We start from the raw sequence: 17,830 nt of genomic DNA on the forward strand, positions 1-17,830 counted from the left end.
CCCTGCCTTCAGGGAGCTTCCATTCACTTTATCCCATGACATTCTAAAAGGTGCTGTATTCCTGTGATTCCACTGGGAAGAGTAAATGAAGACTCAGAGAGGCTAGTGCACTTTCCTGAGGTCACACAGCAGGAAGGACCCGTGGTTGAAAATCAAACTCACCAGTTTCCAAACCTGGCCTCTGTTGTTGGATTGGGGGTTATGGTTTCATCCCAGTCATGATCCCTGCTTATCCTGGCCTTTCCCTTAGGAGCTTGTATAGATTGCTTAACCTCAGTTTCCTCATTTGTCAAATGAGCTCTTAACGCAAGATGGGAAGATAGGAGTTTGCATTAAGAGGAGGGCCTCTTGGCGGAGGTGACATTTGAACTAAGGCCGGATGGATGAGGAGGCTGCTCAGGGCAGAATGGTGGAGAACATCTTGCCAGCAGGAACAGCATATGCAAAGGTCCTGAGGCAGGAGTGTATTTGGCAGGTGGATAGAATCTAGAATGAGAGTGTGGCTGAAGATTATTTATATTGAGGTGTGTGGGAGGATGAAGTACTGGAAGATGAGATCAGAAAGGTTAACAAGGACAAGGTCATGGGGACCATGGAAGGATTTGGATTTTAAGTGCAGTGGGAAGCCATGGAGATTTTAAAGGCGTGAATTGACTGATCTGTACATATTTAAAGGGATCTCCCTGGCTGTGTGTGTAGAGAACAGACTTTTGGGAGGGTGAAGGGGACCAGGAGGGAAATGGCTGTGTTAGTCCAGGCAGGAGATGATGATGGCTTGGACTGTGCGGGTGGCTGTGGAGATGGGGACCAGTGGTTGTAGTAGTCAGGTAAAGCTGGTAACATTTGCTGATGTATTGGAAATGGAGTGTCAGAGGAGAGGGGCTGAGGACAGCTAGTGGGTTTTGGTTAGAGCCTTTGAAAGGCAGAGGTGCCGTTAATTAAGTGGGGAAGAGCTCGGTGTGAGTTTGGGAAAGGTCAGGAATTAAGTGTTGGACAGGCTGAGTTTGGACATCCAGGTGGAGACACTGATTCTGCAGCTGGAGATAAGAGTCTGGGGGTTTCAGGGGAGAAGTCCAGGCTGGGGATATAAACATGGGGGTCATCAAAAAAAGGAGATTTAACCCATTTATGCTGGAGGTTGCAATTTTTTTTTTAAATAAAAAAATCAGACCTTGGCAATGACCTTGAAGAGTAGGATATAAATAACTCCCACAAGCTTAGCGTTCCAGTAATGGAACACTAGGCATAAATGAGTTAAAGCCCCAAGACTGGCTGAGATGGCTCTGTACTCCGTGTGGACAGAGACAAAGCTGCCTTCCTGTGTCTTGCTTTCCTCTGTGACTCGCCATGTGGACTGTCATCGTGCCCCCTCCCAAGAGGCTTGAGTCTGGGCAGGTGGCCGGGCTCCTGGGGGCAGTCATGGATGTGTCATGTCTCTGGGTGATGGAAAGGATCTGACAGCCACGTGCGTAGGGCTAGCCTCCTCTCTGCTTACCTGCCCTGCTTCCCCGACCCCAGCACTATCTTGGGCTGTCCCCGCCATCTCTCCTGCACTCAGAGATCTCCCTAGACAAGCGTGGTGGGATGAGACAGGCTCCTGCAGCCCCTGTCTTAATCAGCCTGCACCTGGGCTCTGTGACAGGGAGACCATGTGCTCACCTGGAGCAGCCCCCCCGTGGACCCCCAAGCTGTTATCAGTCTTGGCAGGGCAGGTGACTGATAGGCCCCACAGCTCCCCGTGGCCCTGTGGCTGTGACAGCACCATGAATTCCTTTTCCCAGGGGTCTCCATGTGGCTGCTTCCAGGTTAGCCTACAGCCAGATCCCACATCCTGGAGTTGGGGGCAAACCAGGCGGAGGTGGCTGTGGGTGCTGGGCCTCGGTCTCCCTCTGCTGTCTCTCCTTCCCCCAGCATTTATCCCTGTGACTCTCTCAGCCCATCCGTGTGACCCCTCGGTAGCTCTTCTTTCTGCCACTTTTCCACCCACACCACCTGGTGCCAGGCCACCATCATCTCTTGTTGGCACCACTGCACTCTACTGCCCTGGTCTCCCCACTTTTATGCACAACCCCTAAAATCCAGTTCCTTGCAATAACAGACGGCTTTTTCACCAACACTTCAAAACTGGGAGACTTTTCTTTTAAAAAAAATTCTAATTTCTGGCTTCATTAAAAAAAAAAACACAAAAACACCCAAATCCAAACCTCTGGTGGTCCTGGGCCTGCGGCCTCCCCGCGTGGCCCCACGTGAATGGTGCACCCTCGGCTCCTGCAGCCCCTGTCGCTCCTGCCCTGGTATCGTCACACTCGTCTGCTGCGTCTCACAGAGAAGAGATGTGATTTGTCTGTTCCAAGCCCCTGAAAGGGTGGTAGAAGGACCATGGTCCATTCAAACAGTACATTCCTGGCATCTGCAAGGAGGCTTCTTGTGAGATGATCTGGAAGGATCTCTGAGCTATATTAAGTAGAAAATCCAGGTGCGGGTCATCCAGTGTATGTTGCTATTTTTTGGTGTGTTAAAGAGGTTAAAAAAAAAAAGGAATAGATGTGTATGTGTGTGTGTTTGTTTTTGCATAGATTTTTGAAAGAATACCCAAGAAACTAGTAGCTGGGGTTCCTGTAGGGGTTGGGGAGGAACTAGATGGTTTGGGGCTGGGGTAAGGAGAGAGACTTTCTATGTTTTTGCCATTTTGTAGTTTTTGCCATTTTGTATTTTTGACTTGTGAGTCATGTGACTGTGTTATTATTCAGAGGTTAAATTGTAAAGCAAAGTAAAAAAAAATTGAAAGGGGAAATGAATTAGAGTCTGAGAGGCGCGCCTAGGTGAGGAAGCAGGTGTGTATCTTTTTGGGCCGAAGGTTCCTCGAGGGCAGGGGCTTTGAGATTTTCTCTGCTGTATCTTCAGGGCCCAGTGCAGGGCCTGGCATCGTGGGTGCACAGTACACCCCTGGTGACTGTGTGGGAGTGAGGGCTGCTCCAGTGTGTTTAAGGTGTAAGCAGAGCACGTTTTTCCTCGTCGCCTGCCTGTGTCCCTGGACCCGTGGTACCTCACAGATCCTAGTTGGCATTTGAACTTGAGAGCCTTCTGTAGGGCCGTCCATGGGAGAGCTGGAGACGCGGACACTCACCTCTCTCTGCTTCTCTCCTCCAGGCATTCCTGCATCGCATCCGGCAGAACGTGGCCGACTCAGTGGAGAAGGGCCTCACGGAGGAGAATGTCAAGGTGTGGACGCTCGGGCTGGTCCCTGTTCTAGAGCATCTGTGTTGCTTTGTGCCTTGCTCTTCCTGTGCGATGCTCAGAGGGTGTGCATGCAGAGGGAGGCGTGTCATCTGCTGGCTGCTGGCCACCAGCTTTGCCCTGCCCCAGCTTGCTCCCTTCAGCCCCTGGAGGCCTCTTGTCCTGTGAGCAAGCTGTGCTTGGTGGGTGTCAGCAGGAATCAGCCCCGGGCCCCGCTTTCCAACCCAAGACTTTCCCTCTGTGCTCAGTGTGACCGCTCCCCCCCCTTCTTCCGGGCTCCTCGTGTCAGGCCCTCTGGCTTCGAGCCAGTGGAAAATCCTCTCCCAAGTGCCCCCGGGAGCCTGGCACCTCCAGTCCCTCTCCTGGCAGCCCCGGCCCCCACTCCCGCCCTGGGCATCCAGTGTCCAGGCAGGGCTGATGAGTAATTGGGTCCAGTTTGGCCTTGGCCGTGACTCTGGGGAGTTTGAGGAGGAGATCAATAGGCCTTCTGTGTGCATGGCTCAGCCCCAGCCTGGCTCTCCAGGCCTGGCTTTCTGTGTGACCTCACTCTCTGAGCCGCCTTTCAGGCCTCAGGGCTCTGAGGGTCCTGGTGTCCAAGGTGCCCAGTATTTACAGCACACAAAGGACTCGGTCATAGAAGACATTCCCCCCCCAAACGCCCTGGTTAATCTGGACGGTGGCCTTGCATGTTGACAACTCTACACCGAATTATTTGCATAAGAAAGCTGAGTCTTAGAGATGTCAAGGACTTGCTCAAGGTCTCTGCATGGCTCGTCCTGGGGGTGGGGTGTGTGTGTGTGTGTGTTCATGCACTGGGATCTAAACTCTGTGCCTGCATTCATTTATTCACTCATTCATTCAGCAAATACGACTGAGCACCTCCTGTTTATTCCACTTATTTATTACACTATTTGTTATAGTTTACAAATTATTTATTATAATTTTGAGCTGTGACTTATTATAATTTTTAAAAATTACCTTTTTTTAATGAGGTAGAAGTCTTATACAGTAAAGGGTGCAAATCATTAGTGCTGAATTCAGTGCGTGTCTACATACGAATGCACCAGTGTAACCATGACCCAAATGAAGGCAGAGAGCATTTCCCAGCCCCAGCTGCCCACTCTGGGCCCCCCTTAGTCAGTCCTCCCTCCCTAAAGGTAATCCCTGGTTCCTAGTACCATGGATTGGTTTTGCCTGTTCTTGAAATCTACATTAAAGTGAGCTCTTTCGTGTCCCTGCCTGCCTGTGGGTTTTGCCCGTGATCTTGTGTGTAGCTGTGGTTCACTCTTTTTCATTGCTGTGTGGTGTTCCATTGTATGAATGCAACACAATTTACTTTTCCATTCTCCTGTGGATGGATATTTTAGTTATTTCCAGTTTTTGGCTGTTACGACTATTCTTAAAAAAAAATACAATCATGAGGGCCAGGCGAGGTGGCTCACGCCTGTAATCCTAGCACTTTGGGAGGCTGAGGCAGGCAGATTGCCTGAGCTCAGGAGTTCGAAACCAGCCTGGGCAACATGGTGAAACCCTGTCTCTACTAAAATACATAGAAAGTTAGTCGGGCGTGGCGGCATGCATCTGTATTCCCAGCTACTCGGGAGGCTGAGGCAGGAGAATTGCTTGAACCCTGGAGACGGAGGTTGCACTGAGCCAAGTTGGTGCCACTGCACTTCACACTCCAGCCTGGGCGACAGAGCGAGATTCCGTGTCTAAAAAAGAAAATAATAATAATAATTTAAAAAATACAATCATAAAAGACTCAGAGAGGCAAAGTAATAATAATAATTGCTCATTGCGGGGTCTGTCCTGTACATTGCAGGAAAGTTTAACAGCACCCCTGGCCTCTGTCTACGAAACACCCCTTTTCCTCCCAGTTTGTGACAACCAAAAATGTCCCTTGACAATTGCCGCATATCCTGTGTGTGTGTGGCGGGGGTGGTGGGTAAACTTGCCCCTTGTTGGGAACAACTGATCAGAAGGTTAAATTCTAAAATGTAGGATTGCTGGGTCAAAGTGTATTAGTGTTTTACACTTTTAGATTGATGTGGGGAAACAGGGAATCTCATATATTGTTTGTGAGAGTTTAGACAGCGTATTTCTAACCTCCTTCCTTACTGTGTTTTCTTCTACCGTGTCATTTTAATGGGTGCGTGGAAATATACTTGTAATTTCAACATCGTCCTGTGGCTGGACACAGCAGTTGTGTCTGACTGTGATGAATGTCTGCATACTAAATGTAGAGCTGCTTGCAAGATTTTGACCTTGGGAATATTATTTTATCTGAGCCTTGGTTCTTCATCTGTCAATTGGGCATGAGTTTCTATCTCATGGATTTATAATGGGGATTAGATTACATGAATGCATATGAAGTTCTTAACACAGGATTAGTCACTAATCCCGATTATAGTAAATAAATGTTGGTAATATTTCTGTTATTACGATGATTTCTATTAGTGGTAAACCAGTTCCGGTGTTTGAGAGTTCTTCTTTGACTACAATGTCACCCGCACCGAGGTTTGTATTTTTTCAATGCTTGACTTTGCTGCCCCTCTGAGCCTGGATTAACGCTGTCCTCTGGCCTCTCTTTTTCTCACAGATCCTGTTCTCGAACATCGAAGACATCCTGGAAGTTCATAAAGATTTCTTGGCTGCCTTGGAGTATTGTTTACACCCGGAGCCGCAGTCTCAGCATGAACTTGGGAATGTTTTCTTAAAATTCGTGAGTACTGTGCCACTGCCCCTGGTGGACTCTAGTTTTTGAGAGGTGGGCTTCTTCCTAGGTCCCTGCCCCATCCGCTTTCACCAGCTTCCTCTGTAGGCCTGTCTGGGAGACGGGGTAGCAAGGTGGGCAGGTGGGCCCAGTCTGCATCCCCGGAACTATGGGAAGTGGGTCAGGCCCAGCAGACTGTGTGCATTTTTAGTGACTCTCCTTTCCCTCAGCTCCACATAGAGGGTGGGCCCTCACTGAATGCATGTGTCCTGGAGTCCTGTGACCTCCTGGCCTGGTGGGGCCCCTCTGCCACAGTGACCATCAGAGGTAGCTAGCGGCCAAGAAGAGATGGATTTGGCATCAGACAGACCTGGGTTTGAGTCCAGGCTCAGGCACCCACTGGACAGTAAGGATGTCTGATCCTTGGGTGCCCCGTTGGGCTGTTGGTCAGAGAGGCTGACACTTGTTGCAATAGCCTCTCTGTTCCTGTAAGATTGCTAATGCATTTGGAATTGTGGGTGGTAGGCTGGAAGAAGGAAGGCAACTGCTTTTCCATACCCTCTTTTTCCATACTACCTGGGACCCCCCTCACAGATAGAAGAACCCAAGCTAGCCTCACGGGCACGAGATGTGAACCAAATTCCTTTGCCTCTCTGAGCCTCTATTTCCTCCTGTAATTGCGAAGTAGGGACAATTCCGTCTACCTCCTAGGGTTGATAGCAAGACTCAGAAGTAAAGCAATAGGGTAGAGAGCCTAGAGCAGAGCTTCTCAGCTGGGGTGATTCTGGCCCCCAGGGGACAATGGGCAATGTCCAGACATATTTTTGGTTGTCCCAGCTCTGGAGTGCTACTGGTTTCTAGTAGGTAGAGGCCAGGGATGCCCCCAAACATCCTATAATACACATGACAGCCCCCACAACAGAGAATCATCTGACCTCAAATGTCAATGGTGCCAAGGTGGAGAAACTTTAGTGTATCAGCTCTCGGCCACTGTTAACTCCCATCATCATCATCATCATCATCATCATCATCATCATCATCATCACTAACTCACTTCTCCAAGGGATCACATCTGAGTGGCCAGAGCCTAAGATGATGGAGCTGTGTGGCTCTGCCCTCAGAGGGCAGTGGGGGACAAGTCGCATGTGCAGTCAGGCGTGCAGAGTACCCCAGGATGCAGTCATTCAGCCAAGGGCCAGCCACTCTCTATGTGAAAGTGAGGGCAAGGAGAGCTTCTGGCCAGGCTGCTGAGTGACTCATGAACTGTGGTCCTCTCAGCAAGTTGACCGATCTTGTCTGTGCCTCAGTGTCCTTTTACCCATAAACGGGGTATAAATCCATGACATTATAAGGATTAAACGAGATAATACAAGGAGCCTGCTCAGTGCAACTCCTGGCACGGTAAGTGTGCAATAAATGTAGATGTTATCTTCCTATTCACATAGCGGACACTCCTCCATCTTTGGAATTGGACAAATAAGAGCACAGTGGGGCACAGGTGGGCTGGGTGCTAGCGGAGGGCATTGAGCAGAGGGAGGACGCGGTCCACAGGCCCTTTGGCTGCTGTGAGGGGGAGTAGCTGTGGAGGGAGAACTGGAAGCAGGGAGACATCTAAGAGGTTACCCCATCAAGTGAGATGATGGTGCCTCGGACCAGCATGGTAGCAATGGAGATGGTGAGAAGGGGCAAGTGGCCACAGTGGTTCAGTAAAGGTGTTTGAATAGGAAAATGAAAAGGAAGGGAGGGACAGTCTTCCCTTCGGGTTCAGAGGAGACAGGAAGTGCTTTTTTCTCTGGAGCCAACAGCCAATGTTCAAATCCCTGTTTTACTGCTTGCCAGCCCAGTGACCTTGGGCAAGTCCTTTCACCTCTCAGGGCCTCAGTCTCCAACTCTGTAAAGTGGGGGTAACGACAATACCTGCTGCAGGGGGCTGTCATGAGGATGAATGACCTGGCTCAGCACCGAGCTAATGCTGCATGTCAGCTGTGGGTATTACTCCGGCCTGCTTCCTGGAGGGGGTGGCCTTGGGGCTGGCTGTGACGTCATGATCTGAGCTTGGGTAGGATTGTCTGTACTCAGCAAAAGTGGGAGAAAGAGTCCTCAAGGTGCACTGTCCAGTTTGCTAAAAGCCCTGGCCCCCCTCATTCCTTTGGCTTCTCTGCCTGAGCCCCAGAGGCTGTGGGGAAGTGGGTTTAACTTGCTTGTCAGTGAGGAGCCCTGGACCCTGAGGACACAGCGGGGCTATTCTCACCTCTCTCTTTCTGCAGGATTCCTGACTTGCTCAGAGATGCAATGGAGGGCTGGGGGGCTGGGGACGGGGAGTTCAGTGTGCATGAAGCAACCTCTTTTCCATGTCCTCTCTTCTGCTACCCGGGACCCTCCTCATGTAGCCTCATCAAACTAGGCACCTGGTGAAGGCTACATTTACCAGCAGAGTCATGACATGTGGAGGGTGGATGTTTAGGCCTTTGTGGGAAGTTGTTCTGTGCTGGGGCCTTCCTGGCATCCTCCCTGGGCCTGGAAGATCAAGCATTCTAGAGCCCAGCTGCCTGACTTTGCATCCTAGCTCTGCTACTTCCTTGCTCTGTGATCCTGGGAGAATGACCTTACCTCTCTGTGCCTCAGTTTTCTCATCTGTAAAGTGGGTATCACAAAACTCACCTTCTAGGGCGGTTGAGAGAATAAATGATGTTGGTAGAACCTGGCACATAATAAGTGCTCAGGAATTGTTTCTCACTTGGGTTATCTGCGCATCTGTTCACGTGATCCAGCGCTTTCTGGCACCTCCCAGGCTTCTCTGGAGTGTGACTTTGTGCAGGATGCCCAGGCCTGGGATCACTGGGCCCCATTCCAGGTGATTTATCATGAGCCCCCCTGCACCTCAGCGGGGCTCCTGTCCTTCCAGCCTCACAAAGCTGCTATGAGGCCCGGGCGCAAGGATGAATGTCAGAGGCTTTGACAGAGATGAAGTGTTTTGGAAATTGGTTCTCCCCTGAGCCACCAGAGAGACCTGCTGGAAACATCAATGAGGTCTCTTCAGCCCCCCTCCCAGCACCTTCCAAAGGTTCCTGCCTCATTGGAATAAAATCCCCACACCCCGCCAGGCCCTGTTCATTCCTCGGAACTTGCTCCTGTGGCTCTAGCCACACAGGTCTCCTTGCTGTTCCAGAACATGGTGAGCCCATTCCCGCCCCAGGCCTCTTCCTCTGCTGGACCAGTTCTCTCAGACATCCCTGCGGCTCTCTCCCTTCTTGCCTTGAAAGCTTTTCGGAAATGCCATCTTCTCTGCGAAGGCCTCCATGCCCTCCTGTTTAAGTTACTGCACTCCTGCTCTTCCGCGCCCCTCCCCTACTCTGTCATTCTCAACAGAACGGTCCACATCGCCCTTTGACACATCGGATCTTTTGCTCCTTTTTGCTTATTGTCTGTCTCTCCCTAGAATATAAACAACATGAGGACAGGGACTCTGTCATGCTCGCTGTTCTGTCTCTGCATCAAAAATAGTCCAGCCCCTTAGCTGGGCATGGTGATGTGCACCTGTAGTTCTAGGTACTTGAGAGGCTGCGGTGGGAGGATTGCTTGAGCCCAAGAGGTTGAGGCTGCAGTGAGTTGAGATCATGCCACTGCACTCCAGCCTGGGTGACAGGGTGAGACATTGTCTGAAAACAAACAAGACAAAACAAAAAATAAAAAAAATCCAGCCCCAAGCTCACTTGCCCTCTGGACATGCAAGCAAACTAAGAGAAAGGTTAAGCTCAAGGTCACGACTGTGTCAGCCACAGAAGTGGGCTTTAGACCATCTTAAGGGCTAAGCCAGTGTTCTTCAGTTCATCAGCTCACATGCTAAGTTTGTAATTTTTGCTATATCTGAGTATCCTTTGTATTATTATTTGTTTAATGCTTTAAAAAATTGATTTTCTTATCGCTTGAACCCGAGAGGCAGAGGTTGCAGTGAGCCAAGATTCACCGGCCCCTGCGACAGTGTGAGACTCCGTCTCAAAAAAAAAAAAAAATTGATTCACTTAACAAAACTTCAGTAAACTTATTTAAAAAGAGAAATTTGCATCATCATTGAAAATAGAAAATGAGTGCTGTAAATAGAAGGTAATTGTCAAAATAAATGCAGTAGAAACCAAACGGTGTTACCGCATTCTATCTAGAAACTCTTAACTACTTGAGCCTCTCAGCCTGAGGCTGCTTACATCACACCAGCTAAAACCCTCCTTGAGCTAACTGGACCTATTGAAAAAGGAACCAGCATTCTCAGTGTGTGATCCAGTGTTTTTTAATTTAAAATCATCTTTTTAATTAAAAATTAAAATAATCACACCTCTTCCTGCCTGCTCACGGAGGATAGGTTGAGTCAGTCTGTCTCAGGAGTTTTAAAGGCCACCCCTCTGTAGGTTGGCTTTCTGGAAGCTGGCGATTTGCACACAGGTGGGCTCTTGGAAGCAGCTAAAGGAGAGGTTGCAGAGGCTCCACCCCAGCTGCTGATAGTCCCATCTGGAAGGAGCTCTGGAACTAGGATAGCTCTTCAGATAATGCACAATTGTAGCAAGTAGGCAAGGCCTTTGCACCCTCGTTGCCCAGTGGGCTGTCCTCAGGAGTGGGTGTACCACCTCAGACAGGCGGCCCTCTTAGGCTGAAGGCAGCTCTAGGGGAGGGCCTTAGCTGAGGGTCATCGTCAGCCAGCACTCCCAGCACCTGGGGTAAGGGGTGTCTCTCTCTCCGTGACAGGCATTTGAGGAGTGCACCATGGCATCCACTGCAGCCCCAAAGGAAAGAGGTGCCGGGTACACTCTCCTTCCCAGGCTTGTTTACTCCATTTACTCCCTGCCTGGAAACATTTTCCCATGGCCATGGCAGCATCTGGGCTGGTGAGATGCTAATTGGGAACAAAGCTCTTGCAGACAGGCTCTCCAGGAGAGGAAGGGGCCCTGGCCCACAGTCCAGCCCACTAATGCCACCTAACTGAACAGATGGGGGAAGAGTCCCTCACCCCCTTTCCCCGAAACCCAACCACTAACTACTGAGTTTATCATAAACTAGCACTGAGTGGATATTTTCTTTGTGCTGGGTCCTGTTCTCTGTGCCTTACAGATATGCATTCATTAAAACTTCACAACAGTCTTTAAAGGTGGTTACTATTATTGTACCTGTTTTACAGATGAGGAAACCAAGGCCCAGAGAGATTAAGTTACAGTGCAAGCTTACAGAGCTAGGAAGCATCAGAGCCAGGATTTGAGCTGACACAGTCAGGCTGTAGAGTCTGTGTTTTTCACTGTCTTATGTGATAAAGTCTCCTGAAATACATAGTAGGCATCTCCTGTGTGCCAGGCTCTGCACTAGACCCTGGGGATGCTGTACTAAATAAGATAGACTTGCTCCCTGCTGCCACGTGGCTCGTAGATGGGAGAAACAGGGTAATTTAACAGATGAGGTTATTTCAGATCCCAGTGCAGACTGTGAAGAACATAAAATACAGATGTGGTAAAGAGTGACTCTGCCTGAGGTTGCTCTCAATCAGGAGGTCAGGGCCAGGGCTGCTAGATTTAGCAAATGAAAACAAAGGATACTCAGGGAAATTGGAATTTCAGGTAAACATCAAATAATTTTTTAGTGGAAGCATGTCTTATGGAATATTTGAGACATACTTACACTGAAAAAAATGAGTCTGAAATAAACATTCACCTGGGCGTCCTGGGTTTTATTTTATATCTGGCAACCCAAGGGTGGGATGGCCTTTCTGAGGGGGTGGAATGGGATGATCTTGGGGAGGGTGATCTGGACCGAGGGGAGAAAGGGCAGAAGCCCTGAGCTGGGAGCAAGCTTAGCTCATTTGAGAGAAGAAAGGAGACCAGTGTGGCCAGAGCAGAGTGAGTGATGGAGAGAGTTTGAGGGTGTCATAGTGGGGGCAGGGCAGATCCTGTAGGGCTTTGTGTGCCAAGGTGAGGACCATAGATCTTACTGAGTCAGTGAAAGCCATTGCAGGTTTTAATCACAGGAGTAGCGTGGTCTGATTTATGTTTTAACCTCTGTCTCCCCGCAGCTGTGTGGATGGGTAAATAAGTTGGGGAGACTGTTGAGAAACCGAGACCTGATTCTCACTTCTCTCCTCCCCACTGGAGGATATGTCTGCATGGGCCAGCTCCTTCCCTCTTCTGGGTCTCAGTCTTGCTGGCTGTGAAACGAGTGGTTTGGAGCTGATGGTCTCTGTGGAGCCACTGTCACCTGGGTATTGTGGACAGTAGCTGCCACCTCTCACAATGCTTGAGCCTTTCCTGGGGGTGAGCTCCCCTCTGCTGGCTGTTTCCAGCCGGCAGCTGTCCCCTTCTCCCCCCAAACCCACAGCCACATGTTCCGTACCCACCACATCTGTGTATGCACAACTATTTGTCCGTTTCTTCCTGGCAAAGCAATCAGAGCCCCATGTAGGGCCTCCAGGAGGAAATGGAACACTTGGACTCTGAGCTGTCAAGAGCAGCGTTTCCGTATTTGCAGGGTCTCAGGCCTGAGATGCAGCTGGGGTCAGGCTGGATGAAAGGACACGGGCGTGATTCAACTGGGCACGGTGCTGCAGAGGGGATGTTGTCCTTTGCTAAATTTAACTTCTCCAAGCCTCAAGCCTTGGGCCTTTGCCCTTCTCGCAGGCTGAAGGAGAGGAAAACATTGCAGACCGTGTCGTAGAAGGGGCTCAGGGGATGAGAAATGACAAGCCAGTGGTGAGCTTGTTATTTACCCCCTCTCCTGCACCTGTGGCAGACATCGCTAATCAATTACAGCATTCTGTCCCTGGGCTTCCTGTGGGGCCCCAGAATCCTCCTCACCAGTGTTTCAGTTGGCACTACCCAGTGACTGGGGTTGGTATGTGAGAAGAAACCAATTTGTCCCTGCTTTCTGGCCCAATCCCTTCCCTTCATCTTTGTGGAGATGGACAGAGAGACCCTGTCACCTCACTAAGATTTGGGTCCATGTATTTCATTTTCTCCTTTGAAGAGTGTGCATGTATCAAAACTGTCTTTGCTGTACATGACAGAAACACCAGTTCAGATAGGCTTAAACAAATACAGGACTTTACTGATGCATGTCAGTGAAATTGTTCAGGAGTGTAGGTCGGCTTCAAGCATAGCTAGATCCAGGACTCGGTATGATGATTTCAGGACCAGGTCTTTCTCTGATCTCAGGCTCTGCTTTTATCTGTGCAGTGCTGATTTCAGTCTTGGAGAATGGGAGGGGCTTATGGGTTGCATGCCTCACATGGGGCAGGGGTTCAACAGCAGCTCAAAGAGAGTTTCTCTTCCCAGTGATTCCAGCACAAGTCCTTGCGGGCTCTCGCGGCCCAGCTTGGGTCACATGGCCACTGTTATTAGGACGGGGAACTCTGATTGGTTTTGTCTGGGTCATGTGCTCACTTGTGGTCCCTGGGGTGGGGTGGGACCAGCCTGGAAAGAAGCACGGAGCTGGTCTGAGGGGCCTTTAGCCTCTCTCCATTCCTCCTTCTGTTTTCTGCTTTCATTCATCAAATAGTCAAGATACCTGCTGTCTGCCAGTGGCTGCTGACCCCATTGACATCACAGCAGTGACCTCAACAGATGCAAATGCTGTCCCCATGGAGCTGACAGTCCCAGGAGATTCAGGGGAGAAGGACAGTGCACGAATGAGATGTAAAACATCCTGGGGTCAGGGACCATCATAATTCCCAAAATCTGCCTGGGACCCTCCCAGTGCTTTCCCTAAACCCACGAGTCTATCCGCTGCCTTCCTCCTGACTCTGCCTTTTTTTTTTTTGCCGTGAAAACCTTCCCACCTACTGCCCTACCCTGTCACAGACCAGTTCAATAAAAAAGATAATGAATTTTCTGAAATAATCATGCTGGTGATAATAGCAACAACATTAATAAGCAATAATAATATTAGTTAATATTTAGTGAACACTTACTATGCACCATTGGAAGTACTTTAATACAAATTCACCTACCAATCCTCACAACACCATTATGGTAATGATATTGTTGTCCGTACTTTATAGATGAGAATGCAGAGGCCAAGAAATTTTACTTGTCTTGACTAAGAGCTGGTGACCAGGAGACTTGGGCTATGAACCTAGATGGTCTGGCTGCAGAACTTCTCCTTGGCACTTACAAGGTTAATGCTGATAGTGGTTGGTGAGAGTGGTCATGGGGGCTTTTTACGTCAGTGCAGGTCTTCTCTGCAGGAGCAGGTTTCCAGACAGGCCAGTTCCTGTCACCTACAACAAAATAGTTGTTCTCTTTCTTCCTCTTCCTCTTCTCTGCAGCCTGCATCACCACAGTCTGCACTGAAATCCTGGTTCCAGGTGTGTCCAGCAGCCCCCACTCACAAGGTTTTCCCTATGGCTGGGTGATCCCCTGCAGCTCAGACGTCTACTCACCCAGCTCTTTTGGCCTTGTTGGTCCCTTAGGCTCATTTGAGACAAGTGGGAATAGAAAAAGGTCTCCTTGGGCAGTGTTGGGGGTGCTGGGGTCCCCTCTTCTCCTTCCTTGCCGTGTGTGTGTATGTCTTTGTGTGTGTGTGTTGGCATGTCAGTGGACTGAAGATACTTGATGAGTGAGTTGTGGTTTGTGATTCAGTGCATGTGTCCATGTGCATGCTGACACTGGTGGTGGTGTTTGGAGCATGTAGTTTGTGTGCTGTAATGCTTGAGATCATTGGGTGGTTTCTTGGAGTATGCATCAAGATTGTCTTGTATGTGTGCGTGTATGGGTGTGCACTGTGGGTAATTGTAACATGGTTTGTCTGATATTTTCCCCCATTGATCCATGTTTATAGACTGTGTTTATGTTTGTAGTTAATACTTGCAGAGTTCTTTGAAGTATTGTGTGGTATCGAAGTATTGTGAAGTATTGTGAAGTATTGTGTGCCAGACACCGTTCTACTCATTTCACATATATTAAGTTATCTAATCCTCCAGCATCCTAAGTATTGAAGGTCAGTTATGATGTCCATTTTGCAGGCGAGGAAACCAAGGCCCAAGGAGGTGAAGCACTTGCCCAAGGTCACCCTCTACTTAGGGAACGTGGAACTGGGTTTTTGGAGTCACTCTGTGCCCTTCAGTATTGTGGTGCAGTGCCCTTGGGATGCAGCTTAGCCTAGATTTGTGGCTTGAAATTTGTACCCTGGGTATTTGCCTCCCACTCCAATCTCTACCCTATGCCTTGAGCTGACATTGTCACTGGGGTTAAGGGAGTTTGAGTCCTGGTTCTGCCACTGCACTGGTGGCGAGACCCCGGGGAATCGACTTATCCCTGGTTTTGTCATGGGTATGTGGGTCTCTTACAATAGTTACCATGTAAGGCTGTCATGGGGAATGAGTGAGTTCTCCCCCATTCCAGGAGAGCAGCGTGCAGCCTGTACTACGTGCTGGGCAGCCTGTACTCTGTGCTGGGTATGCACTCTGTGTTAGCCATCAGCACTGGCCTGGGCACTTTGTGGCTCAGGGTGTCTGCTCAGACGATGCACACAGAGCCCCCAGAGTGAGCTGGGGTGGGCTGGGGATGCCTGTTAATTCTAAACCCATCCTCCCTTCTCTTTGGTTTCCTATTTTCTGCAGCCTCCCGTCGGAAGGCCATCTGGGGGCTTGTTTAGAAACAAGATGAGCTGCTTGCTTTGTGGACCCACCTCTTCCTTCCTTAGCTTGTTCGGGTCTCTTGCACACTCCTACCCCTAGCTCAGGGTTGAGGCCTTGCAACCCTTCCTCCTCCAGTGACCTCACCCACGCCATCCTTGTTTAGGGTTTGGCGGGTTCTGTGAACCATTTGGAACCAAGAATGCTCAGTTGAGAGCTTCCTGCTAAGAAGGCTCCTGTCTCTTCCAGTTCCGGAAACCCCGACTGATGGTTCTGGACCTGGTGACCCACAGGTGACCTTTAGGCTGGAAGGAGTCCATCTTTGGGGTCAGGGGCATCTGGAAGTCAACAGAGCTAGCCCCTGGCCATAACAACTCCGACTTAGGGACTTTTATTGACTCTACCTTACAGATGAGGAAACCGAGGCGCAGGGAAGTCAGGTAACCTGCCCAGGTTCACAGGAAATACAGAGCCGTGGTACAAGCCCAGGCCGCTCTTCTTGAGTCTATGCTCTTGACCCCCAGGCCACACTGCTTCCCAAAAAGTTATTCAGGCCCCCGAGTGCAGACCTGGGGCAAGAGTGGAGGCTGGGAAGCTGGTAGTGAGTGGAACCGCTTTACCTGAGATACCTCCTGCTGTAGCTTCTCCTGGGTCAGGGTAGTCCTTACCCCTACCCTGCCAGCCCAGTGGTCGGCACATGTCAGGGCACCTGCCTGCTACCATGACCTGCCTCCCACAGGCTCTGTCCTTGTCTTGCAGAAGGACAAGTTCTGCGTGTATGAGGAGTATTGCAGCAACCATGAGAAAGCCCTGAGGCTGCTGGTGGAGCTGAACAAGATCCCCACCGTGCGCGCCTTCCTTTTGGTAAGTTGACCCGTCAGCCCTGGTGCTCCCTTGCACTCGGCCTCATCCTTGGGGATCTGGGCACAAGAGGACTTCATGCTGCCCCATGGTGCCAAATCCCTTCCTTGGCTGGGGTAATCTCCTGCCTAAAGCAGGGATCGCCAAGCCTTTTCCATAAAGGGCCAGCTGGGGAATATTTTTGGCTCTGTGTACCATACAGTTTCTGTTACCACAACTCAGCTCATGCCATTGTAGCATGAAAGCAGCCCTAGAGAATGTGTAGAGGAGTGGGTGTGGCTGTGTGGCAATAAAACTTCATTTACAAAAACAGGCAGAGGGCTGGATTAGGGTTGACTTTGCCCATTCCTGGTCTAAAGTAAGGGTTCTAATAAAAATGGCAGCAAGAGTAGTAATTATTACTACTACTGTCATTGTTACAATGGTTATTAGGATTTCTAGTATTTTTAGGATTATTTAATTATAAATGAAAGAAAATCCAATTAAAACTGGCTTAAGCGGCCAGGTGCAGTGGCTCACACCTGTAATCCCAGCACTTTGGGAGGCCGAGGCGGGTGGATCACTTGAGACCAGGAGTTCAAGACCAGCCTGGCCAACGTGGTGAAACCCTGTCTCTACTAAAAATACAAAAAAATTAACTGGGCATGGTGGCATGTGCCTCTAGTCCCAGCTGTTTGGGAGGCTGAAGCAGGCGAATTGCTTGAACCTGAGAGGCAGAGATTGCAGTGAGCTGAGATGGTACCACTGTACTCCAGCCTGGGAGACAGAGCGAGACTTAGTCTCAAAAAAAAAAACACAAAACAAAAAACCCAAAAACTGGCAGAAGCAAAACAACAACAACAACAGCAACAACAACAGAGGGATTTACTTTTCTGGGAAGTTTAAGACCTGAGAGGGCTACAGAGATGGCAGAGTCTGGGTGTTCAAATGATGTCATCAGGAATGTATGTCTCTTGACTCTCCTTTTCTCTGCTGTGGCTTTATTCCCAGGCAGGCTTTCCCCAAGTGGTAACAGGGTGGCCCCCAGCAGCTCCAGACTTATACCTCTGATAGCTGAGCAGCTCCAGGATAGAGAGAACTTCCCTTTCCACATAGTAACAGCAAAAATCCTAGGTCCGATGCTCATTGGCTCAAAACCTTATCCCTGAACCAATTGCTGTAGACAGAGTAATTGGTGATGGTGTTCTGATTGGTCACTTCTGGAGATGGAGGGTGGGGTCAGGTCTACCCATACAATAGAGCCTAAGGGTAGAGTGGATCCCCAAAGCAGTGGGTTTGCATTTCTGGGGATATTTGTATTTGTATTTGGTCAGGAAAAACTGTAGACATCCATGATGGTCTTCCCTACATTTGTAGAGAGCCTCACTTATGTATAAAATGGATTCTCATTTGTGACCTCCTTTGAGCCTTTCAAA

The 17,830-nt window shown here is 49.6% G+C and overlaps 1 protein-coding gene across 2 annotated transcripts in view; it reads left to right on the forward strand.

Moving 5' to 3' along the window:
- Nucleotides 1-17,830, forward strand: part of PREX1 (phosphatidylinositol-3,4,5-trisphosphate dependent Rac exchange factor 1) — a 204,883-nt gene that overhangs the window by 77,977 nt on the left and 109,076 nt on the right. Inside the window, exons 2-4 of one of the 2 annotated variants that reach the window (XM_030825397.1) lie at nucleotides 3,151-3,222; nucleotides 5,837-5,959; nucleotides 16,314-16,418. In XM_030825397.1, coding sequence (XP_030681257.1) covers nucleotides 3,151-3,222; nucleotides 5,837-5,959; nucleotides 16,314-16,418 — 300 coding nt within the window. The remainder of the gene's footprint in view (nucleotides 1-3,150; nucleotides 3,223-5,836; nucleotides 5,960-16,313; nucleotides 16,419-17,830) is intronic. The other variant, XM_030825398.1, reaches the window with a different exon arrangement.

Source organism: Nomascus leucogenys, chromosome 13 (assembly GCF_006542625.1).
Source record: "Nomascus leucogenys isolate Asia chromosome 13, Asia_NLE_v1, whole genome shotgun sequence".
Lineage (NCBI taxonomy): Eukaryota > Metazoa > Chordata > Mammalia > Primates > Hylobatidae > Nomascus > Nomascus leucogenys.